The sequence below is a fragment of the Elgaria multicarinata genome, chromosome 9 (genome assembly GCF_023053635.1).
Source record: "Elgaria multicarinata webbii isolate HBS135686 ecotype San Diego chromosome 9, rElgMul1.1.pri, whole genome shotgun sequence".
Lineage (NCBI taxonomy): Eukaryota > Metazoa > Chordata > Lepidosauria > Squamata > Anguidae > Elgaria > Elgaria multicarinata.
The window spans coordinates 41,432,368-41,457,541 of NC_086179.1; the positions used below are offsets into that span (position 1 = coordinate 41,432,368).

A 25,174-nucleotide genomic window follows, 5' to 3' on the forward strand; every position below is an offset into this window, starting at 1 on the left:
ATATCCTTAACAAATATCTCAAATATAATTCGGAAGAGATAGGTAGGTACATAGACAGATTATGAGTTTTGTGGCACAGCAGCAGCTAGATAATGCACTAAGGCTTTATGATAGGGAGGAATGTTATTTATTTATTACATTTTTAATCCACACAACAAAAGTTGTCTGGGTAGATTACATAAAACTATGTTGAAGGCATTGTGAGCTCAGCCAATAAAAAAATCCCTTATGTTGCACTTCTTTGTTATAGTAACAACATGAGCCTGGTGAGTTTTGCTTTACTTTAAAGGAGTCCTCCCTAAAATTATTAGAAAGCGAAAAATACCTGAGAAATATTCACAATATGGGTATAACATACACTACAAATAGTTGAAAGAAGTATAGCCAGTTTCCAGAATTCAATTACTTAAGATTATGGAATTAGGGAGCTTCCCCAAATGCATAAAAGTTAAATTAATTGATTATCAGAATGTTTTGAGATTGTGTGAAAAGTAATCTATATTTGTTTTGATAACAGAGAAACTTACCGGGATTCTTCTAATGGATGTTGCACAGTTAGTAGCCGAGGATGTCGAAGCCTTGTTAGTTGTTGAACTCCTCGTTTTAAAGAATCAATAATTTGATCCTTTTCAAATTTCTGATATTTGTCCATAAGCTTTTTATCAAATACGAAAACTGCCACTTCCTAAAAGGTATAAAATGCAATTGGAGAACTATATGAGAAATTAAAATGCTACAGAACTAAAAAATGATTTAATCACTTTCATGGGTATACATCATAGTGGGTCTGTTGAGGTGCAACGATCTTGGATTCCTAAATTATGGTTTAAGAAACCAGGAACAAGTGTCAGACCTGCACGTTTCCTCCCTGAACTATCTCCTCTCCTTTCTGTACACTGACTTTGCTGCTTCAGTCCTGGTTTGTTGCATCCAAACAAGGAACTTTGCTTTAACATTGATATACTAACTAGGATCGTAAACCAGGATCAGACCATGGCTTAAGATCCTAGTTACTAAACTAATTGGCCCTGTTTAGACAACACTCTAAACCATGCTGCTTAACCACAAAATGGTTAATGGAATGTATTAAGGTTAATGCATAGTAAATCAGAGTACCCTATTTTGATGTAATAGGGAGCTTTGCTTTAAATAAAGTAGGACTGAACTGCCCAAGCCAGGACACAAAGGGAGGATGTGAGGTGTGCACAGGCCCAACTCTCATTCCCAGATTCCTAAAACATGGTTTAGGAAGTCAAAATCATTATGTCCAAATCAGCCTGATATTTTTTCAGAAATTTATCCTATTGTATATCGTAATTAGAGTTGCCATATTTTTTTATTGGCTGGGCTCATTACACTTCTACAGTCCATGATAGGCAACCCATTCAACAAGTGTTGCCACAGCATCTCTATACTGAGAAACGTTTCACCTGTTGAATTAATATGACACAGTTAAAAATGCAAATCAAGAGCACTACAGGCTTATGGGATCTGTTCATGAACATCTATAAGTGTACAAAAGCAAGAATGATTTATTTATTTATTTTTAATTTGCCCCAATAACAAATGTTCTCTAGGCGGATTAAAACAGTTAAAAGAATAAAGTAATAAAATTGAAATACAAATAGTTACAAGAATAAAATATAATACAAAAAGACAAAGAGCACAGGAGTATAGAATATAGAAACAAATAAGGACATAAAATTTCTAAACTAAGCCTCTAAAACACCAGTGAGAAATCCAAAGGTTGCCTATAGCCAAAAAGTTAACAATGAAGGACCACTAACATGGTTACACTCCACCGTCTCTCTCACACAGTGACAGCAAAGGTAATCCTATAAGCAGTTTCTGTCCCAAAACCAGGCCTAAAGCCAGACTGAAATATTACCAACAGGAGAGGGGTGGGGGGACCAAGTTCTATAGCTAAGCTTGACTCTGGAAAGAGTTAAGAATAAAACAAGACCCTTCTTAGGATTGATAAACACTGTAGAGGGGAATGGTAGCTCTCCAATTACTAAACTAAATAAATGTGCAATTACAAGCAATTTCATGTAAAGTTCCCATCTCCATTTCTACCCATGATTCTTGGAGTTTATTATCCATGCAATGAGGATTGTTTAGTTTGTAAGATTCATACCACCCTACATACAACACACATATTGGAGACTATATCCCTAGGCCACAAGACTTCTAAGGTTTGACAGGAAGTCTTGCTGAAAGTGCATTTGTTAATTCAGGCACAATAAAATTACAGCAAATAGACTGGCCCACTCCATATTTGGCATGAAGTCATTTGGCACATGAAAAAGGGCTGTCTGAGCCAACCCTACTAGGAAATTCAGTAGAATACCCCAAGTAAATAGTACATGAATATAAATAACACTTCACATCTGACCCATTCACATCCTAGAAAATGTTTATTAGACCCAGACCCCTTCATCCCATTCAATTACACCCCACATATTCTTCAGAACACGGGTGGACAGATTTACGTCTTGTAGGATCTATTTTGGTTTTCAACAAAACCCTGGAACCAGATGCAAAATAGCAAGGTCTGTGATGCTAGGGGCTACATACTCCTGGTTCTGTGCTGTGACTGGCTGTAGACGGAATCCTATCATTTTTTGTGACTGGGAGAGAGAGAGGGCTGAGATAGATAGATAGATAGATAGATAGATAGATAGATAGATAGATAGATGGGGGGGGGAGAGAAGGCACAAACCATTGTTTTGAATTTTCCATTGACCTCAATTTAGAAGAGTTATTCATGCACTTCTTTTGCAGCAGTAAACTTGGCAAATGTGGGAGTAACCACTAGGCATAAGATTCCAGCTAATTTCCACTCCTCCCCAACCACACTTGCAAGTCCATCCAATGTTACTCCTCACACAGAGTTCCACTTGCAGTAATTACACTGTATCTGTGGAAAATCTCCACTGACAAAAGAGGTCTTCAGAGCGATCCTCCCCTCCACCTATTAGGCATAAGTGAGGGATAGGGTCATATTGTATGTCATGATTAATTTAATGTGCTTCTAAGCTGTCAAGACAGGCATGATTAAAAATGTGATTATAGAGAGAGACACACACACACTGCTTATAACCAATATTCAGCAAACAAGAAGTAAGTACTCATGCTTGATCAAACATTTCTGATCATTATAATTGAGGCAGAAATAGTCTACTTGATTTTAGTACATCCAGAAGATAGTGCTGCCAAGTATTTTTAGTTTGCAGTTCTAAGCATAATTCCATGACAATAAGTTCTACTGAATACAACTGGACTTACTTCCAAGTAAACATTAACAGGATTGTGCTGTTTATGAATTGCCATAATGTAGGTCTGCAACTATAAATATACATAAATACTGTATAGAAGTCAACAGTATCAATTACATTAACAATTTCATATTTTTAACTTGAAATATGCATTACGTACAGAGGAACAATTGGATTCAAAATGCCCCAACCCTTTGCCAATGTGATTATGTTTTTATTTCTATTAAATGTTTTACTTAATGTAACTTGTTTCCTGCTGACATTTTACCATAAAAAAATCCTCAAGGGACTGCACCTTGCATTCTACTAGTCATTATTTGCTCTGTGTTGAAAAAAGCTGCACCGGTAGCTGCAAGAATACATATGGATATCACTTGTATGAATATGATAGATATGTTGCACAAATTAGTTTTTCTTATTCTACCATTGTTAAGCAACATATTCTTGAAATACTGTGATTATGTTAGAAGCAATATGTATTCCCCTCTTAAAACCTTACCTGCTTTGTTGACTTTTTAGTGCCATTAAAAATTTTCCATGCAAGCCCATTGCCACCACTAGCAATATGACGCCCAACATCAAATTCTCTGGTAACTGGATTTCCCATGACTGCACTAGTGACATCTGCAGTCACTTTTGTAACAGTGCTCTTCAATTTGTTTAGCATGGACTCCATTGTTATGACTGTACTCTAGTATGTTTGCCTACAAAGAAAAGAAGTCTCAAAATCAATTTTAGAAATTTTGCTAAGCAAAACACAAACACAAAATATTTACATTATTTACTTAATAAAATTAACCCTATGCTTTCCAGCAGGCATTCAATCTCAATGCTTATTTAAATTGAAATATGCACTCCTAAATAATAGGAAACAGCAGCAGTTTAAAATCATTTTTATCCTTGTTTCAAGCTGTCAGTATGAGAGATGAAAATCTAGGTTTTACTTCTAATAACTCTTGATGCAATTAACACTTTCCCCTACAATTTAAATGTTAAAGATATCAGCTGTTTAAACAAGTGAAGAAAGAACTGTATCCAAAAAAAAGGGACACATGAGATCACCCACATGACTAAGAGGTCTAGATTAAATTACCAGTTAAAAGTCCATCTCAGAGAGTTTGCTAAAATTCACTTGACCATTAGAATAAACATCCCCTTGATTGTGAGAGGTGGCAAGTTCAAGAACTAATTTCTTACCCATGTTTGACAAATTACCTAAACTAATATTTAGAATGAGTTCATTTAAAAAATGAATTACAAAACTCTTTTAGGACGGGCTATGTAACATTTTGTAGTCTATTAGCTTTGCCTTTAATAAAACAGATGACTGATGAACAAATTAAAAATTATGCCCAAACATTTTGAGACTGCTTATATAACCAGGGTTGGACCCAAACTTTGTCTCCCATGATCAGAACAAATCCTACTATCTGCACAGAATGTTTGATCAGAAGGAAGAATCTTACTGGTGGCAGAAATGAGGAAGTGATTTTCATTGAACTGCCCTCTCTCTGCAGCCCCCTATGCCCTGGAAAATCTGTTTTGACAGATTGGGGGACTTCCTGGGATAAGTGGGGGAGGTGGCCCTGAGGGCTGAAGAGGGAAATCAGCAAAAACCATCCCCCTTCTGCCAGCAGTAGCATTTTGAGTGTAACTCCACTGGATGCTACCACCAGCAGAAGCTAGTTCTGGATCTAAACCATATTTTCAATCAATTACTGAATGCAAACCAGTAACTAAATCCAACATTTTCATCCTTTGATTTGGGTGTAATGGAGTACAGTTGGACAGAGCTGTTTACTGCTGAACAGAATACTTATGAAATCCAAATTTTAAAATCCACATTTTAAAAATTTACATCCATCTGCCATTTCATGCATTCATCTTGATTTCTGGAAAACTGTTCTGACAGGCAGAAATGAATAATGCTAAGTACCTCAAAAGAGGGCTCTAGAAACAATACTCAGGTCATGAAAAGATATTCATATAATTTACTTCTGAGAAAAGTTGAAGAAGGAAGTTGAAAAGCTGAAGCATAGTTGCAAGATATGAGTCTGGAAGCTAAGTATCTTCAGCTTTGCTTTTATATAAGTGTATATCACTTAGCTTAGAGAAATTAAGGTTTGGGGGGGTAACTAATTTTATTTGTGACATTCTTCTAAAATATATAGGTAGATTAATAATAATAAAAAGGTCTTGATCCTTGCTTTATCAACTTTGCTTTCCTTAAAGACCACTTCATAACAGGCTCTTCCTACAACACTTCTGACAAAAAAGAGAGACTTTGCATTTTGAGGGTACCATTCCCTCTAATAAAAAGAGGGGAGACGTACTCTGGTGCTATGAAAAGCATGTATCTTTAACGATGAATCTTAAAAAGCTCAATGTTTCGGATATACAATTCTTCTTCAGGAGCTGGATTTGGATACACGTTGTTATAATTCAAAAGGAAGAATGACAATACTGATTAGAAAATCATAATCTTTTCCAGCATTCTTGTTAAGAACTATGTTTGCCCAGCTGTGGGTGTTTTTTTCCCCATGGCCTACTATAGCTATCTTTGGTTTTGGTTTTTTTTAAAAATTAAATGAAATAAAACAAAGTTGGTTTTATATCGGTGATTTCACATATTTATCACCCATGATAAGAACACTCTCTCACACACCTCTATCTCCCTCCATGTACGTTCAGAAAATCTTGCCACCATTCAGAACTTTCTGTCACTGAAGTACATATGCACTAATTAATATCTGATTCACTCACATTATCACTAAAGTGAACCCTGTGTGCTGGCTTCAGGATACAAAGCAAAGCTACTTTACTTTGCTTAGCAACATTAGCCTTAAAGTAATTCAAATACAAGAGGGCAGTGAACAATTAGACATTTGAAATGGTACAACACTGATTACATTATATAAGCACACACACAGTATAGATTATAAAGCAACATGTTTAAAAGACTATCAAAAAAGTTTGGCTGTCAGCTAAGGATAAGGAAGGCAAAACTGGCATCTATGTATCATTTAAGCTGGACTTGAAAACTTGTGGTCTGAGGGCTGTTTCATGTAGCCCTAAGCATGTAGCCCTAAGCTGCGGGTCCACTCTTTCTCTCTCTCTCTCTCTCTCTGGACTGTATCTCTCAAAATCGCTTCCTCTTCCATTTTGTGAATGTATGTATATACATGAGCGAAAAATAGAGTAGGGTGGTGGCACAGAAAGAGGAAAAACTATGCAATCCGGTAAACTTCACCCACCATCAGCTTTAACACCAACCACCATTAAGGTTCAGTTCCTGAATGACTTTTCCAGTAGGCCAAGATACTTTCAGGAGTGGGGAACCTTACTGTTTAAGACATACTACTTCCCAAAAAAATGTTATAAAAATAATCTAGTACTTACACTTCAGGATTCATAAGGATTGGATAGTCCACAGTAGTCTACTTATTTGCCCAAAACATTGAGGGGCATGGCTAAGTATCCCACCTTGCATGCATGCACACACACACATACACACCAAATTCACTTCACAATGACCTTGATTCAGTGAGTACTAGTTTTCTATTCACCTATTTATACTATGTGCCACTATTTATTTATTAAATTTATATACCGCCCCATAGCCGAAGCTCTCTGGGCGGTTTACAAAAGTTAAAAACAGTGGACATTAAAAAAAAAAGTATACAAAATTTAAAACCATTTAATAACTATGAAAGTTATTCTAGCCTATTTTTTACACTAGTAACAATGCAATCTATTAAATGGGGCTGTTCCCCAGGTAAAAGGGTACAGTAAGGAGCCCATGTCAATCAAGAAAACATAGCCCGCTGATAACTGCTGCTCCTAAGCATTGTTACATAGATTTCAAGTCCAACTGCTTTTAATAGAAATTCTTAGTAAGTTCATTTGGGCCTGTAGCATAAGCAGCTTTCCACAGTTGCTGCTTTGAAAGAAATATATTTCCATTTGAGAACTTCCAATCACTTAGAGGTCTCACAGGAGACCTCTATATAGTGGTCTATGGCTATTCAGAAGAAAATTTCAGATAGGAATACTCAAGACTCATGGTATATGAAGCAGAGACGCTATTGTCTATAGAACAGTAATCTAAAGGCCATTCCTTTAAAACAACGTATTTGCCATAGAAGAGATTTGACAACACTAGCAAGAATTTTGTCAGATGCTTCAATAAGTGGGAAAGCGGAGGGGGGGAAACCATTTGATATTGCAGCTTCTGTTAGCAAAACATAAGCCACGTGTGTGCTTATTTAGATACAGCCTAACAAACATGTTTCCGAAATAAAATCTGCCTCAGTTAAGCATTAAATAACCTCAACAACGTTTGTATTGGAGTTATTATCTGATTCGTCACCCAAAATCAAGATTGTTTACATCTTTTTAAACGCCTTTGATCTGCTGACAGCTGAAACTTGAACTGCAACAAGCTCTCCATCTCTCCGTGTGAATAAGCGCAGCAACATCTACGAAGGGGTACGAGATTCTAAACCTAAAACATCCCCTTCCGTCTTAGCTGGAAGAGGACTTCAGGGCTACTGTGACTGGTTCATCGCAGGAAGCCCAGCCCCTACTTCCCCTTCCCCCAACCCCACTGACAGCAATTCGGGAACTACCTCTCCCAAGCCTCTCCTCCCCTGTCCCGGTCTGCACCGGGACGCTACACCGAGCAGGCCCTGCCTGCGTTCTCAGGGAGGGAACGGGCCCTTCCCCGCTTCAGGGTCTCGAGGCCACTCCCCACCTCCAGCGAGAGCCCCGACCCACCGGGCTCACCTCCACCTGAAGAAAAGGGGCAGCCCCACCGCCGGGCGTCGTTGACCGGTGTCGACCCCGGCTCAGCTACGCCATGACGGCCACCTCAGCACACCCCCAACCTAACCTGACCAGTTCTACTCCTTCCTTCCTTCTCTCTCGCTTCCGCCGCCGTTGCTGTCACTGGGAGAGAAAACAGGACACAAGAGCTGGGGCCGGAAGTCGTGCCAGAGGAAGCCCCGCCCACCCCCTTGCGCCGCCAATGGCGGTTTCAGCGAAGGCGGCAAGTTTGACGCCAGTGAGACTCTTGAGGAGGCTGTAGGCGAGGGCTCCTCCCGGCCCCGGGAGTGAGCGCTGTGCTTTCCTTGCCTTTGAGTTCTTCTCAGCAGAAGACTTTTGATTGAAGGGTCTCTTGTCTCTCTGCTCCCAGGAGCTTTTTGAGCCCGTGCCTCTCTTCCAATGCTAAACATACCGGTGTGTTTGAGGCGCTCTATGTCAAGATAGTAGAGGCTTTGGCTACAGTTATGGGAGACGCTAGGAGGAATATACTGATTGTTCTTACAATCAATTAGTCGATTTTATTGCATATACGTAACTATAGGTTCTCACAATTTTGCAGTAACAATAAAATTGAGTTGCAGAAAGGAAAACGTTGAACAAGCCACTGAAAGTTCATCGTGTGCACAATCTACAGCAATCCTTTTTAGGACCGTTTCTCCAATCATTTTAGCAGCCACTGGGAATAAGGCTACTTGATTAGTTACATAAGAATCTCTATCTAGAAGTAGTTTACATACCTGTTTAACTAAAGTTCTATCAGACATTCCTCCCAGCAAAGTTGCAAGAAATGTTTTTCTCATACGGGCATATAGTGTTCATGTATTCTCTCACACACACTGAATAATATCCTCTATTTGTGGAGCCCCACATATGCAAAGGTGTTGAAATGTGGGAACATTCATATACCTTGCATTCAAATATGCAAAAGTTGTAGTCTAAAAGTGTAATTCCATAAATGCCTTCTTTAGTTCCTGTTGAGTCAAGAATTTAGAAAGTTCGCTCACCCTTGTAAACACTGCACCATCTGCTAGATACCATTTGTTGATTTCTTTCTAAATGATCTGGTGAGTGGTTTTTATAGGAGGAGCTGTAGCTCAATAGAAGCATATGCTTCGCAAGCAGAAGATCACAGGTTCAAACACTGACATCTCTTGGAGGAAAATTGCTTGCCTGAAACCATGGAGAGCCACTGTGAGCCAGTATCAACAGTACTGGACTATATAGACCAGTGGTCTGACTCAGGATAAGGCAGCTTCCTATGGTAAACAAGTGAGATAGCGAAGTTTGAAAATTACTCCAAATTTTACGAGGCTCAGAAGCAATTATTCACAAGTATGTATACATAAGACTACAATCTAACTCAAACATAGCATGCCTCACTGAACTCTTTGCACTTTACTTCTGAGTAAACAAGCTTAAGATTGCTTGACATATAACATCATATACCCGAACTCTTGGAAGAACTATGGGTTACAAGTGTGATAGACGAATACTATTCATTAATGTGGAATTGTAGCCTCATTCTTCCCATAAGCATGTATTGAAATTATTGAGGAAATCCACCCTTTTACTAGCTGGCCATCAGTTCAATACGATAATGGTAATTCAGAAGTAACTAATCCTTGTTGGGTATTCTTGAGTGTGCATTTTTAATTAACACAACAAAACTCTACTTTGTGCTGGTGGAGTATTGAAAGAATATGGGAGGACTGAGTAAGCTTCTTATAAGAGGACCAATATACTGTTGCAATATATTTTACTTCTAAAGAAAAAGTTCTTTTGAGCAGCCTATTCATTTATGCCTCCATCCCAGGCACAATAATTAACATTGGGTAAGGATGTTTCCCATAAAAATTTGTTTCACCATCTACATAGGCGTTTTTTTTCTGCTGCAATGTTGGGTGACCCCCCCACCCCAAATTTTCTGCTTTATAGTTGCAGCTATATTTTACTTTTAATTGCCATTTATTCACCAGAGAGCTTTGACTGATGGGCAGTATAAAAATGCAATAAATAAACAAATTTTTACCATTACCTGCTTTGAATTTTTGTATTACAAGAAAAATGAGTTTTGAAGTACAAATATTTCACATGTGAAACTAGCACAGCTCTTTGTTGTCTTCAAAAAACAACAACCCTACTTAGCAGTGATTTGGATGTTGCTCCAAAAAGGATTTATGGTTTCTTAAGTAATGGAAGAGGCCACAATACTGCAATGCTGTTATATAAATCTGTTGTACAGCTGCAGTTTGAATATTATGCATACTTCTGGTTGCCCCATTTCCAAGAGGATACTGGAAGAAACAGAAAAGCTAAATCAAAATGATCTGACTACAGTACTTTCCCTGAGGAAACGCGAAAGCATTTGTGGGGCACAGGACTGGATGGACTTTAGGTGTAACTCAGCAGGGCTCTTTTTATGTTCTTCAGAAGGAAGATTGTTGTAGTGGGGATGAGATGTCAAACCCTGGGGTACACATTAAGTTTCTTGTGCAGTACTTCATAAAAGTCTTTCATTTTCCCATTATGAATTGGCTACAAGCATCTCTTAAATAAATCTTTAAACGGAATTTGTTCCAATCAGTGCCCTGTGTGTGAAATATTTGTCTAATTTCATTTTTTTCCATCTGTTTCTGCTACTAAAATTGATATAGACTTGCTAAATTTCATTGTTTTCTACTTTGTCACATGGTACTTCATCACATTCCTTTTCTGTTATATAACTTGCAGTATGATGAAATACAGACCTGTAAGAGATATCAAATTAGGACATCCTTCCACACTAGATGATAAACCTCTTTCCTTCAGATTCTATTCATTTAGCCCTGCTCGTGTTTTTGCTCTGATCTCATCACAGAAGGCAAGCATCATGGGAGATTAAGATTATCTCCTCATCCCATCTACTAAACCACCTATATAGCACTATAGTCTTGAACAAGTTGCTGTTGAGGAAGGAAAGAGTTTTATTCCTACCTAACGTTAAGGATTTGGGAAAGAAGTGCATAGGTGTACACATGCACATGGTCAGATGAACATAATGTGAGTGGCTAAATGCTTTTCTCTGGCCACACTCAGTGGAATAGGTTGTCAATCATACATTTACATCCTTGCCACATTCCAGATATACAATAGGTGAGTGAAAAATTGCCATTTATTATAATTTTCTTTATAATACACAGATGCCCAGTAGATTACCCAAATCACATCAGGCATAGTCAAATTTTGGTCTGTTTCTCTAATAAAGGCCTTTATAGCACTGTTAGTTAGACTTTGGTATCTGCAGCTGCCCCTTTCCCACTTCCATCAGAGCAAACAGAAAGTGCCCCTGCTTAAATTCTGGATTTGAAGAAAGCAGAGCCCAGTCTTTTCAGCGATTATCTAGATTTCCTATGTCCAGTCGCTATGTAACTATCTCTCTATATTCCAGAATAATAAGTCCAAATAAAGTTGGATTTAGTATCAAATGTGTGATTTCAATTTGATACAGAATATTCTCACATTAATTTAAGAGACAGTTTTATGGATATATTTTTAGTTATCCTCCTTGTATTCAGGTTTTATCTTTTAAGTGGATTTGAGTGGTCAGGAATATGAAGGAAAAAACAAACTACTCATATATAAAAATAAGAACAGTATTACATACAGTACTTCAATTCATAGTACAGTTTGAGTTCTAGGAATTTTAGAACGTGGTTCCAGCTTAAGAAAACTTGCTAGTTCAATTATCAATATATACAACATAATGTTATATCCAAGTGATCCATTTAAATATCAAATTTTTCTTCACATATACTATGCCCATTTTCTTCATAGTCTTCTCTTGTTACTACCATATCTTCAAAGTCATCATTTTCAGAAATAAGCTTTCCACCTTCCCAGGAATATGTAATAGGGCTGAAAGTAAAGAAAAATAATCTTGTTTAAATTGTAAAAACACAGTTGGTTCAAGTAGTTTAATACTAACTTACAATATCAAATAGGAACAGAGTGGATACCACCTAAACTGCTATTAGAAAATGGGATATCGAAATATAGAGAACAATATTTGACAATTGAGAAGCCATATCTGTAAGAGAAAGACTACTTACTTCTCTGGCAGAACAACAGAAACATCATAGTCTGTTGGAGTGAGACATCGAACTTCAGAATAAACACGATCCCTGAAGCCAGGGAAGTGAGTATTTCCCCCAGTTAAAACAATATTCTTGAAGAAATGAGGCTGCATTTCTGTGGAGAAGACCATGTAGAGACAATTTAATATTCTGCAGTAAGTTGCTTCATTTTTATATGAAGGGGCAAAAAAATCCTAAGGATGGGGAGGAGAGAGTGAAGTGGCCAACTATTTCCCACTTCCAAGCTTGCCAGCTCATGCAAGCCAGGGAATATTGGGGTGGGTGGGTCCCATAAAGGAACCAGGTGGATCTCTTTAAAAAAACAACCCAACAACATTGGAAGCAATGGGGAGGATTAACAACAGCAACTCAATGCTGGTATCATTGATGGGTGTGAGCCTAGGGCCTCTATGGACACCAAAGGAGCCTTGGGTCCAAACATGCCTTGTTTTGGGGGGTGCCACTGAGTGGAGCACATCCAAAAGATCTATGCCCCAGAAGCTTTGTGTGGGCATAACATGGGCTTGCCCAGCAGACATGCCTCCTGTAGTGGCATAGTTCTTCTGCAGCAGAGGGGTACTTCCAGCCCATCCTAATCCCCTTTGGACAGCCATCTGAGCAGAGTTAGGATTGTGTTCTTAGACTGGAATGTATGCACTTATAATGGAGACAACATGATCCCTAGCCACATACTGAAATATTAGAAGAAAAGAAATTATCTGCTTTCAATTTTAAAAGTGAGTTGTTTTAAGTAAAGGTGTGGTTCCCACACAATTTCTGATGCATTTAAACTGCCTTAATTCAGCAGTCTGGATATTGGACAGGCAACTATGGCAATTTTATAACAGTGATATGTCAAGGGATAGCAGAACTTTTCCTTATGATGCATATATCATTCCATTCCATATCTGCAAGTTTTGTTTTAAGGGTTTTATTAGACTTGTTACTGGAAGAGTCAGAATTGGAGTTCTTGAATGTAAGAAGCAGTTTAGAGAAGAAAAATGTTATGGTGGGTTATAAAGGTTTTTAATCTACAACATAAGTTTTACATCTGTGATGCTATCGCTGTGAAATAATGAGTCCAAATATAAATATTAAAATAGACAGTTATAGACAATGAAGCAAAACAAAGTCTCACTATGCAACATGTTCCAGAGTTAGATTTTTGGGTACAAGACATCGTTTCTAATAAAACTACCTTCTGGCAAGTTCTGAATTGAATCAACAATGGCTTCAGGAATTCCCATTTCTTGAATGCCAATATCTGAAGGATGGAAGAGTATCTCTGGAACGGCAAATCGCTCATTTGTAAGACGAAGTATTTGTTCACCAGTTTTGTATTTTCCACTTAACACCATTTCTTCCCTTGGCTAAATCAAACAGATATGAATTATAAACACATATGATAACTCCATCTTTCATCACTTACACATCATTCAGTTGCTGTGTTTGTATGATTCTATATACCACACCATATGTCTTCCCGTATAGTAGCTGGGATCCAACGAACTGCACAATTAGTTCAGCATGCTTAAGGGAACTTTGGGCTTGTGTTTCATGAACAGTACCCAACCATGCCACAAGATAAAACACCTTTGAAACTGAGGACTCTGGCAACAGCACTTTCAAAAGTAGCATGTGCTCTGACAGGGAATTTCCTGTTTAAAATTCTAGTGAACATCCCCAAGCTCATGGGTGTGTTTAAAGCATCTCTTTGGAGCCAGGTAAATATTTAGGTTCTAAAGTAAAATACCAGACAGGGCTTGTGCCACACTTCTGGATACCTTTGGGTACGGTGCTGCCTAAGGCCTAGGCCCCTCCCCCCTGCTTTCGCTGCCACTGCTCCTGACACTAATATCAGCTCCTCCTCTCACTGCTATCTGCTATAAAATGCCTGGCTCTGATGGGTTCTTCCTCAGAGTCAGGCACTGTGGAGACTGGAGGGGTGTCCCAGGGGATTGCTGGTGTCACAGGTGATCTCCCAGGAAATCTCTCCTCCAGAGCAGCTGCTTACCCTCTCTTAGCGCTGGCTAAACAGAGGATAGGAAGCTGAGAGGACTCCTGGGAGATTGCGCACGGCACAGGCGACCTCCTGGGACACCTCCTAGCCTCCACAATGCCTCGCTCTACACGGTTCCAAGTCAGACAAAATATTCCAAAACACTTTTTCCATCCACTGGCACACAAGCACTATGGATACAGAGTAAGTCAAATATAAAACTAATCTTTATGTTGGTGCTGGAGAACCTCTGTCCCTCCAGATGTTACTGGATTCCAACTCCCATCATCCTCCATCTTTGTCCATGTTGAATGGGGTGATGGGAATTGGAGTTCAACATCTGGAAAACCATAGATGCCCCACCTTTAAAATAAAGGCTTCGTGCTTTATAGACTCTTGCCAAAAGTTAGCATGCACAAAACGGCTGTACTCCAGAGAACTAAAAACCATGTCAGCAACTCTACATGAATCTCTTCCATACAATTTCATCTCGTTATCTTGGAACAGCATGTACTGAGTTACTAATTCTGGCCAACATGTTAGGATTGAAGAGTGAAGTTGCAATCCTATACATACCTGGAACTCAATGGGATTTACTTCTGAGTAGATAGGCATAACATTGTACTTTAAGAGGATAGATCTATCCATTCAGAATGGCAATTCAGTCCACATCTTTGTCCAACTAAGTAGAACCTTTTACATTTAACCTGCTCCTTGGGCTAGTAATGAACATTTCACTTGCTAATTGCGATTTTATACACAACAATTAGTATTCAAATGTAATATGAAACCAGGGTCAGTTGCAGAGTTTTGAAGGTCCTTGGGCAAGACACCCTCAGTGCATCCCTTCCTCAGTGACTCTACCTTCTCATCACCATTGCCACCACCTGCTACTGCTCCTCCTCTTTCTCATCATTGCTACCACTTGCTTGCTTGACAGACCGAGACAGTGAGGAAGTGAAGATGATATTTTTACACAATTACCTTACAAAACCCTTTTTTGATTGTGCTGAAGTCTGGTAAAACGTAGTCCAGCAGTGCTGTATTTTCTTCCCCTTTCAATCTGGAACAGATTGTTGGAATTCAGAATACATCATAAAATTAACGATTTCTCAAAACTTCTCATAACAGTGTATCTCACTGCAAGTAAGTATTAAGTAAATTGCCTTAAATAGGACTATAGATCCAACTTTCTCAAAAGTGTGAAACAGGCCTCCCAAAATGAGACTAATTACTAGAGAAGGAAAAAGTTGCACAAGGTATCCCGACCTTCATGCATAGGATGTCCTGTCTTCCAGACTCACGCATGTCATAATTTATATATCAGTGTAGATTGTGCAGTGCATACAGATACTGAACCTTAAACAGAGCCTGAGAATCCTTTGAATAACAGCACAGAACAATTACAGATGATTCAGTAAGTTACTATCCGAGCACGGAGTCATAGCTGGCGCAGAGAGAACCTCGCTGACTATGAGGAGGGGTGCGCTGTTTCTGGGCTCTGAGGTAGGAGCCTTGTTACCAATCTCGGAGCCCATAAACCAAACAATCCTATGTCCCCCTTGATGTTCTCGGGTGTGTGTGTATAGAATGGCTTCCTTAATGTGATTTAAATTTTATATTACATACAAAGTCTTATTAGAATATTAATAAAAAATTAAAGACAACAGTATGCACTTCCTTGTATTGTTTAAATTTCAGGAATAACAAAGGTACTAAAAAGTGTTGACACACTAATTACGTTTAGCAACCAAAAAGAACTGTGTATGGCATGCTTACAACTACTCATCTATTTCATCAGAGTTTAGCTTTCTTCCACTAATGTTGTTGGGGTATCTTCAGTTTGGTTATCACTACTTGTTCCATTTTACATGGAGAAATATATGTATTTAATGACACATGTAGTCCCTCATTTACTTGCTAGAGATAATCATCTGAAAAACTTTAATTACAACTTTGAAATTGCCAAACTTATATTGAATTTGCGATTGGCACCCATTCATTGTTACCAATAAACATATGAAATGGAAAACTTTCCCACCCCACATCACTGATACTAATTTCCAGATATGTAGGGTCTCGTTGTGGTGACGAGAGATATGATCATGCAAAAAAAGAAAAGGAGGGGGGAAGGAGGAGTGGGGGAAGAAAAAAAATACTTTTTCCCCAAAGAATTTTTGAAAATTTGGGTGTGTTACCCCAATTTTTTTTTTTTTTTTATCTAGTAGGAGCAGAAGGGGGGGAGCAATCCATACATTAATCCATATACTAATTAGTAGATCTGTCCCAGGGCTAGGCATTGATGAACCCAAGCTTATATTATTTAAACCCTGTACAGGAGATACTCACACTCAGCAAAGGCATATTATAATTAATGATTTTTTTCCAAGACCAGGCTCTACATAGTAAGCTCTGCAGGTATTAGACAATAACTATAAACTGTACTTAGCCTTATAAAATAACGTACTTGGCTGTCTCCATATCTTTAAAAAAATCTTGTGAAACATAGCATACATCTTCTTTCACCTGATTAATTACATGGGTCTCATCCATAACATGGAGTTGTCTACAAAATACACAAAAGAAAATAACATTAGGTTTAACTTTATCTCATTCTTATGGCCGGTCTATTATGAGTGTTAAATGAAGATTCACTTAAGCATATATGTTATAGTTCCGTACTAGATTAATTATGGAAAAACCCATTTAAACTTTTAGTCCTCTACAAAAAGTTAGGTATGCTACTTACTAAACCAAACAATACTTGGAAGAGAAATTAACGTTCCTAACATTGCATTGCTTGGTTAGACTTGTGATTAGGGACAGTACAGCAACGCAGCCGGTTTACAACTTATAGTAGAACAAGGTCTTAACATAACCTTACAAGCACAGGTTATCCTTGTTTAAAGCATGGGAATTACTAAGTTCTGACGTTTCACTTTTGCTATCAGCTTTTTTTTTTAGTAATGTCGGTATTTAGAAGCTATTTGGTATTACAAGACTGGATTTTTAAGTAAATGTCAAGGGTTTGTAATAGTGTGATATCTGCAACTTAAAGCATTGTCAGGGGTAGAAAATGGCTCCAGGGCGAGCAGCAGGGCCTCGCTTCAGGCTAACTATCAGTCTCTGCTGGGTTGTGCAGTTTTACATTTGGGAAAAAGCCTGACTGCACATCACACTTGCCAGTATGGCACACTTGCCAATGGGTAGAGCCATTCTCACCATGGTGAGAGTGGGAAGTGGATTTACCGAAACCTGCCTCTTGCCCTATAAACTCAACAAAATAATATTTTTATCACAATAAAATCAGGGTAAGATTAAAATAACTTTAAATTAGTGCTTTACCTGTAAGAGATCATCTCCTTTAAATGATTGGTTAAGAGTTTTCCTCCAACGTTAATCCTGAGGATAGGAAAAATCATCCTAAATCTTCATATATTTTAAAAACATGATTACCCCCATCCTTTTTTATTATAAAAGATCAACTTTTACCTTATTATTGCTTCTTTCTTCTTTTTACTTCTACAGTAAGGCACAATGTGTGTGAAAGAATATCCACTGTCCACAATGATACAACATAGTTCTGATGGGTTGTCCCGGAAGTATCTATGGGCACTGAGAGCCCCAGCTGAAATACAATACCATGGCATCATGTCAGTTATATTTATTTACAGGTGATAAACATGAGACGTGTCATACCAATGCCAGTTGCAAAAACATATTTCCCCCCAAAAAATAAACAATGAGGACTTAATGCTCACCATTTACTCTGAGAACGGCTTGGAATTGATATTCTTCAAATAATATTTCATTCATGGATTCTTGTATTGAACTGAAGTTAAAATAAGGTTCTGTGATTATGATATTGGTATCAACAAAGTCTACCTGTATAGGAAAAGATTTCATGATTTGGAAGCAATGTTTTAAAAACAAACATTTATATAAAATGAATTAACACAGATACTTATAATAATAGCTACATATGTGGCACATTTCAAAGCACTTCAGATACATGATCTCAGTAATCTGTATAATACCCTTTTAAGAAAGCCAGGATTATTCCACTATTGCATATGGGAGACTGATATCTGAATGGTTTGCTTAAGGCTATCCAAGGCTAAAATGAAATTTGGGGTTCAGTCCAAATATGTCTTTCTGCTGATGGAAGCAGTTCTGTCAGCAAAACTGGGATGGGGATATGCCCTCAAAATCTACTCTCGGGGCACGGAAACCCTCCAGAGCAGATTTTCAAGTAGTGCAGAGGTCTGCAGAAGAAAGAAGAGAGGGAGAAAGTCCCATCACACTACTGAACTTCTGCTAGAGCAATGTTGGATTTAATCTTTGAACTGGGGATGTATCCTAACTTACATCTTATGCTTACTAGATTATATTATTTCAATACTGCTAGAATGTACACCTACTTGAAAACTGTAGATTTTATTACACTTGTACAACCTACATGTTTTTATGGAGGTAACTCTAGTGACTGGGCAAGTGATTAATGGATTAAGTGATTCAGGCTGCAATATTATACTCACTTATCCTAGAGTAAAACCAATGGGACTTACTTTTGAGTAGACAGGTATAGAATTATGCTAATAATATTCCATATTATTTATTTAGCTTACTGCCTCCGTTGCACATCAAAGACAGGAAAACAGTTGCTGACATGTGAAAGTAGCTTTACTTGCAGTTCAGCCAAGTATCCTGCAATAACTCCCCACAGGCTGCAATAATAAGCATATATACCATGAGTGGTCCGTATAGCCACTTTCTGCAGCCTTCTACATCCTCTCATAATAACCAGTGGCCTCAACAGGCCCTGGGCGGGTATGCCAAACAAGATACATTTATTACTTAAATGTATAGACTATCTTTCAAATAGTGTCTTACAATAACAGTTTAAAACCAACATAAATTAATGTAAACTTGATGATATGCACCACAGTGCATGCTAGAAGGCAGTGACCCAGAAAAGCCATGAGAAGTGTTGATGTTGAAATGCAAATTCTGCAAATCTCCAGATCCCACAAACAGATGTGTACAATTTTATCTGCTGATACTTCATTTTTAATACTTAGAACACTCACAATGAACAAGCACATATTTGTAGAAACCGAAATCAAAGCTTAATTGAAACAGTGCATGCCTTGGTTTGTTGAAATCAAAGCATTCACAGTTTAATTTAAAGATGATTCATAAGTTTCTTTCCAGTAATTAAAATCTTATGCTGATTTCCTGCAAGTGGGCTGAATACTATGGTCTAAAAGTATCTGAAGTAGTTCTTCTGCTATTCAAGATATAGAAAAGTGATTTAATTACCTGATACATTTCTTTTCCAAAAAGGTAGTCCCACACTTGTCTCTGAACATCCCAGTTTACCAAGTAGCCCTGTTATTTAAGAAGAACAATATAAAGTTATCGGTTTGACTATTGGATATTTGTATAGTTTTACACTATCCTTCAGTCTTTGTTCAACACATTACCAACAGTAACCAAACTGGAATCTCTTTGAGGTGTTTCCCTCCATTCAAGTGAATAGGGCAGATGACACACAAGAGAGCATTATATCATATACGGCAGTATTTCACTCATTCAAATAAGAGTGCAATCCTATACCTCTTTAGACAGAATAAAGACTTGCAACTACTAGTATTCCTCAGCCAGCATGGGCAATGGCTGGCTGGAGAATGATGGGGTTTGTAGGACTTTTTCTGTCTAAACCTGTATAGGATTGCACTCTTTAAAAAAATTAAAAATAAAGAATGGTGTGTACATATTGCAGCACTGAATTGGTGCACCTTTCCCATAGATTTCAGTAATATTTGGATCCATGAAATTTGTTTAAAATCAAATATTAAGAAATACATTCTCTCTTTAGATTGCATTATGGAATCTTTTCAGTTTCTTTACAACTACATTTTTACTGTTAGAAGAGTTTAATTTATTTCATGCATTTTATTGAATATTCTTAATTCTAGCATTCTTTAAAATCATGTCTATTCAAACACAAACCTTACTTAATCTTAACCTACAATCTGTGTAAAGAGATATCCCACAAAATTAAGTTACCTTCTGGAAAGGAAGAATATAAAAAAGTCCAGATGGATCTTTAATTTCATCCAGTTGGTTAGCTGTAAATGTTTTCAAACGAGCAGTCTTTGATCGAAACTGACAGTTTGGAATAACACTGTATGGAGGGAAAAAACAGCTGCTTCCTAAATATGTGTCTTAACAGGTTGCTATTTTAAACAAAACATTAACAGTGCAATTCTGTTCATGTCTACTTAGAAGCAAGTCCCATTTCATTCAATGTGGCTTACTCTCAAGTAGATGGGTATAGGATTGTAGCTTAAAAGTCTTGACAGCTTAAAGACTACCAAATTTATCCTGGTGTAGGTTTTTATGGACTACTGTAGACTTCATAAAATATTTATTATTTATTTATTTAGAATATTTATATACTTATAAATATTTATAAACATTTATTATAAATATTTATTTATATATTTATATACCCTGTTAATCCTGCTCGATCTCTCGGCGGCTTTTGATACCATCGACCATGGTATCCTCCTGGATCGACTCTGTGGGATGGGCATCGGAGGCACTGTTTTACAGTGGTTCCGGTCCTACCTACGGGGTCGTTTTCAGAGAGTAGCATTGGGTGATCAGTCCTCGGCCTCTTGGCAATTGAGCTATGGAGAGCCACAGGGCACCATCTTGTCCCCAATGTTATTTAACATCTATATGAAGCCGTTGGGAGCGGTCATTAGGGGATTTGGAGCTAAATGCCATCAATACGCTGATGACACGCTGCTCTATCTCCCTGTGACAACTGAATCAGGTGAGGCTGTGCAGGTCCTGGACCAGTGCCTAGACTCAGTAATGGGCTGGATGAGGGCCAATAAACTGAGACTGAATCCTGGCAAGACGGAAGCCCTGTGGGTGAGTGGTTCCCGAGTCCGGGAGACAGGCTCATTGCCTGTTCTGGATGGGGTTGCACTGCCTCTGAAAGAACAGGTTCGTAGTTTGGGGGTACTCTTAGACCCATTTCTGTCATTGGAGGCTCAAGTAGCTGCCACAGCTCGGAGTGCCTTTTACCATCTTCGGTTGGTTTGCCAACTACAGCCAATCCTGGACAGGGATAGCTTGACCACGGTGGTACAGGCATTGGTAACCCCAAGATTGGATTACTGCAACGCGCTCTATGTGGGGCTGTCCTTGAAGCTGCTCCGGAAGCTGGAGCTAGTGCAGAATGCTGCAGCTCGGTTGTTGTCTGGAGCTGCCCCTTTCCAGCATGTAACTCCTCTGCTGAGGGAACTGCACTGGCTGCCTATTTGCTACCAGGCCAGGTTTAAGGTTCTTGTACTTGTGTACAAAGCCCTAAACAACTTGGGACCAGGATACCTGAGAGAGCGCCTTCTCCCTTACCAACCTGCCCGGAAACTGAGGTCATCCGAGGGCCTGCTCCTGGTGGTTCCACATAGATCCACCCTCTGTTTGGAATCCACCAGGGGAAGAGCCTTCAGCGTGGTGGCGCCCCTCCTGTGGAACTCCCTGCCTCTGGAGGTCAGGCAGGCGCCAACCTTGTACTCCTTTCGGCGCCTCCTGAAAACATCTTTATCCCAAGAAGCCTTTCTCTAACATGCAGCCTTGAATTACTGTTATTGCTTCTTCTAAATTTTGTTTTAACTGTTTTTATTCTGGTTTTATTTTCATTTTACCTTGTACACCGCTCCAAAATTTTTCAATGGGGAGCAGTATATATTATAAATAAATAAATAAATACCGCTCCCCATTGAAAAATTTCAGAGCGGTATATATCAGATGGAATATTAACATTCCATGCATCTGATGAAGTGAGCTAAAATCCACGAAGGCTTATGCCAGAACGAATTTGTGCCACAAGACTCTTTGTTATCTTGAGGGCAATAGAACTAAATGGCTAATTCGAACATTATTTTAACATTTTTAGTTGTAGCAACACAGTGTCACAGTGGCAATCTATGCCTGGAAAGTAGGACAGAACTGGCCAGCAGTACCCTACTTCTCATTAACAGCCAGCATAAATTTAATATAAAACTGGGGTACTGTGTGAGTTCTCCAACATGAAAATCCAGCTGCTTTGCCAGCCTTTGATATTCTGAACAAGGCCCTTCTGTGACATATAGCTAATAGAATTCTGCTGTTCAGTCCTAGAAAATGCAACAACAATTTAAAATAATGCAGTGTTTTTGTATTTTTCATAGTTTTACAAATGCAGCTTGAACGTTTTATTCTGTCCTAATTTTGTTTTATTTCAGACTTACATGTAACATTTTTATAAGTGCTCCCCATTTTTGCAATACAAAAAAGAATGCACTATCAATACTAAAACAGTCTCCAGAAGAATTGTTCTATTAGTTCAAAGACATAATCAAAAGGCTGAAAGCAACAAATTGTACTCTAGGAAGACATTTTAATGCCTAAAGTGGAACCCAAATGGTGTCCCCCTCTGCTAGTGCCAACACTTTAAAAAGTTTTGCTGCATCATTCAGACACCAATTTGTGCCCATCATGGTGCTGCCTGAAGCTGGTGAATTCATTCTGCTCCCTGGCAGGGCTGACCTTGAGTTTCCTTTTTTGAGGAAAAATTACATACAGTAACAGTACTGTGGCCCATCAACTAGTAAAATAATCAGGATCCATGGTATGAAAAGTAAAGAGACCAAGAACTTTTCAGGTAGTTGCCAAAGAATTAAAATAAATAATAATGTAGAATACAAGTAAAACTTGAGTAGATCAGTAGTTCTGGGTTTTGCAACAATCAGAAATGATCAACGGATCTTACAAGGCTGAAGAAGCAGATTCCCAGTTCACTATTTGCAACCTCCCCTGAGACTTGCAGCCCAATCCTTTGCATTTTATGCAGAAGAAAGTCACAGCAGGTTCAAAGGGGTTTACTCTCAAGCAACCATACATAGGGTTGCAGCAGCCAATACACAGGAAGGCTAAATGAAGAGCTTGAGTTTAAATATAATGTATGTGATCACACATAGTATGTGGAGTGCCACAAATACTTATTATTGTTAAATTCTGCATCAAAATAATATATCCAGATGTACACCACTGTCAATACAGACTGGTGGTTCAAGAAATAAATTAGGCTGAAGTACTTGAAATATTTTCATTTGCGTTTCCCTTCTGTGGAAAGGAAATAAATACCATTCACTTCTGCTTGGCGGGGGGCGGAGTTGTAACCTACATCTCTTAGAATTTTGCATATTCATTCACAGGCTTTCTTAAATTAAATATATTAATATATTCTTTGGTTAGACTTCGTTTACACAGTATAACACTGCGAGAGAGAGAAATAAAATAACCACTTTATCACTGGACAGTTTATTGTTCGGAGATGTGCAGTTTTTGCACACTCCTTATCATTTACTGATTTAGAGCTATCAGAGGTACATCGATTGCTATTCCAAAATAATTTATTAAGCTGTACCCAGAGACCTCAGTTGTCCCTACAGCTGACTCAAAACGAAAGAGGTTTCTTACCTAACATGAGCATGACTATAGCCGATCTTGGCATTGTAAGCGCCGTTATCCAACACGAGGGTCGCCATCTTTCTCCTCCTTCCTTGATCTTTCTACTCCGCCCCATCTGTGAGAAAGCACAGCATCTCAGTTTAAGCAAACGACTGGGAACTCTAGAATCACCACCGAGTACAGCACCTCTTCGCCGCCGCCTCTTTGGTAAATACGGCTTAATCCCGTTGCATGATGGGATAGTGGAGGACTTCGCCGACGGCTCGGGTGTAAGCTTAGAGTTAGAGCATTTCCTGTTTCAATAGATTTTTTTTCCTCCCGAGGCGGAAGTTAGAATTTATCCATTGAAATCAAAGAATCGAGGATTGGAGCGTAGCTGTAGTTGAATACTAGCGCGTTTGACTAAAAACAGAAGGCAGCAGCAATTCGGGAATTTTTGCTCTAATTCGGGTCTTATTTTGTGTGGAAATATTTTTGGGAAGAGCTCTTAGATATTTAAAAGCACGACGTGGTTCTATGCAAGTCAATGGAGCATGAGGCTTCTGAGTGCAATTGAGCGCTGTGTTTGGGCTAGCAGGGAAATTAAACAGATTGCTGTAATTTGAGCGTGTTTTGTTGGACGGGGGACTTTTTGGCTTGAAATTCAATCCAGCCTCAGCTGGGCTACATTGCATGCTTGTTGAGTGCAACTCCTTCAACCCCAACTTGACTCCCAGTCCGTAATAAAGATGTACTAATACTGGAGATCTGACCTCTACCCCACCCAGCCTCCAGTAGGGAGATAATGGCTTCCACCCGCATTGGAATTTGCATACGCAGGCAGGACTACTTCTTGTTGCGTTTAGAAACTCAAATGATTAAATGTTTCACTCGAAATAAGAACTGAGGTAGAGCAGAAACGCTTCTCTTTTGCTGGTACCGTTTGTTTCGGGTGGACACGCTGCTGTCCAATTAGCAACGTAAAATGTATTTCTTCACTGGGCAGCTCTCACTTCCACCCTTGGAGCATTTAAAATGGCTTATTATAATATAGATATTTGTAATGATATGCATATAATGGCTTCTCCTATCAGAAGCTGAAAAACACCCATCTAGGGATAGCGTCCTACTTTACTAGTTTTATGGGTGAAAGAAAAGATTACGTCATCCACCTGTTTCTATGCAGGCAACAAGGCGAAGTCCTTCATAAGGATCAGGGATCCGTTGGCTTTCGCTCTACTGTTTACAAAATAATTATGGCTTCAGGTGATTTAGGTTACCTGGAATAAGCCCCACGGAATTCAATGGGACTTACTTCTGAGTAAAGATGCATTGGATTATACTGAAAGACATTAGTGAAAGTAGTTCACTTGCGATATCTGTATATCTTATGTAATCGTTCTATTATCTTTTTGCATTTTTATAATGTGCAGGTACTGCCTGTGACA

At 38.6% G+C, this 25,174-nt stretch overlaps 2 protein-coding genes across 2 annotated transcripts in view; both read right to left on the minus strand.

Moving 5' to 3' along the window:
- SCYL2 (SCY1 like pseudokinase 2) overlaps positions 1 to 8,253 on the minus strand; it is a 31,930-nt gene extending 23,677 nt beyond the window's left edge. Inside the window, exons 1-3 of the mRNA XM_063133730.1 lie at positions 8,064 to 8,253; positions 3,778 to 3,982; positions 528 to 685 (exon numbers count right to left, since the gene is read on the minus strand). Of these exons, the coding sequence (XP_062989800.1) occupies positions 528 to 685; positions 3,778 to 3,954 (335 nt within the window). The 5' untranslated portion in view covers positions 3,955 to 3,982; positions 8,064 to 8,253. The remainder of the gene's footprint in view (positions 1 to 527; positions 686 to 3,777; positions 3,983 to 8,063) is intronic.
- Positions 8,254 to 11,234: 2,981 nt separating this feature from the next.
- ACTR6 (actin related protein 6) lies at positions 11,235 to 23,892 on the minus strand. The gene is made up of 11 exons (XM_063133737.1): positions 23,757 to 23,892; positions 20,286 to 20,403; positions 19,536 to 19,604; positions 17,975 to 18,098; positions 17,706 to 17,841; positions 17,559 to 17,615; positions 16,681 to 16,779; positions 15,198 to 15,276; positions 13,413 to 13,584; positions 12,191 to 12,329; positions 11,235 to 11,996 (listed from the first exon to the last, which is right to left on the minus strand). Exons 1-11 carry the CDS (start codon positions 23,822 to 23,824, stop codon positions 11,867 to 11,869), a joined length of 1,191 nt encoding a protein of 396 aa, XP_062989807.1. The 5' UTR covers positions 23,825 to 23,892; the 3' UTR covers positions 11,235 to 11,866.
- Positions 23,893 to 25,174: the final 1,282 nt, after the last annotated feature.

Bases quoted from the DNA above. Each gene is read 5' to 3' on its own strand.
- ACTR6 (XM_063133737.1), bottom strand. From the start codon at position 23,824: ATGGCGACCCTCGTGTTGGATAACGGCGCTTACAATGCCAAGATCGGC. The intron at 17,842-17,974 runs GTGAGCATTAAG...ATTGTATTTCAG, and splicing joins AGCCGTTCTCAGAGTAAATG to CTGGGGCTCTCAGTGCCCAT. The intron at 12,330-13,412 runs GTAGTTTTATTA...TCTTCTCCACAG, and splicing joins AATTCAGAACTTGCCAGAAG to AAATGCAGCCTCATTTCTTC.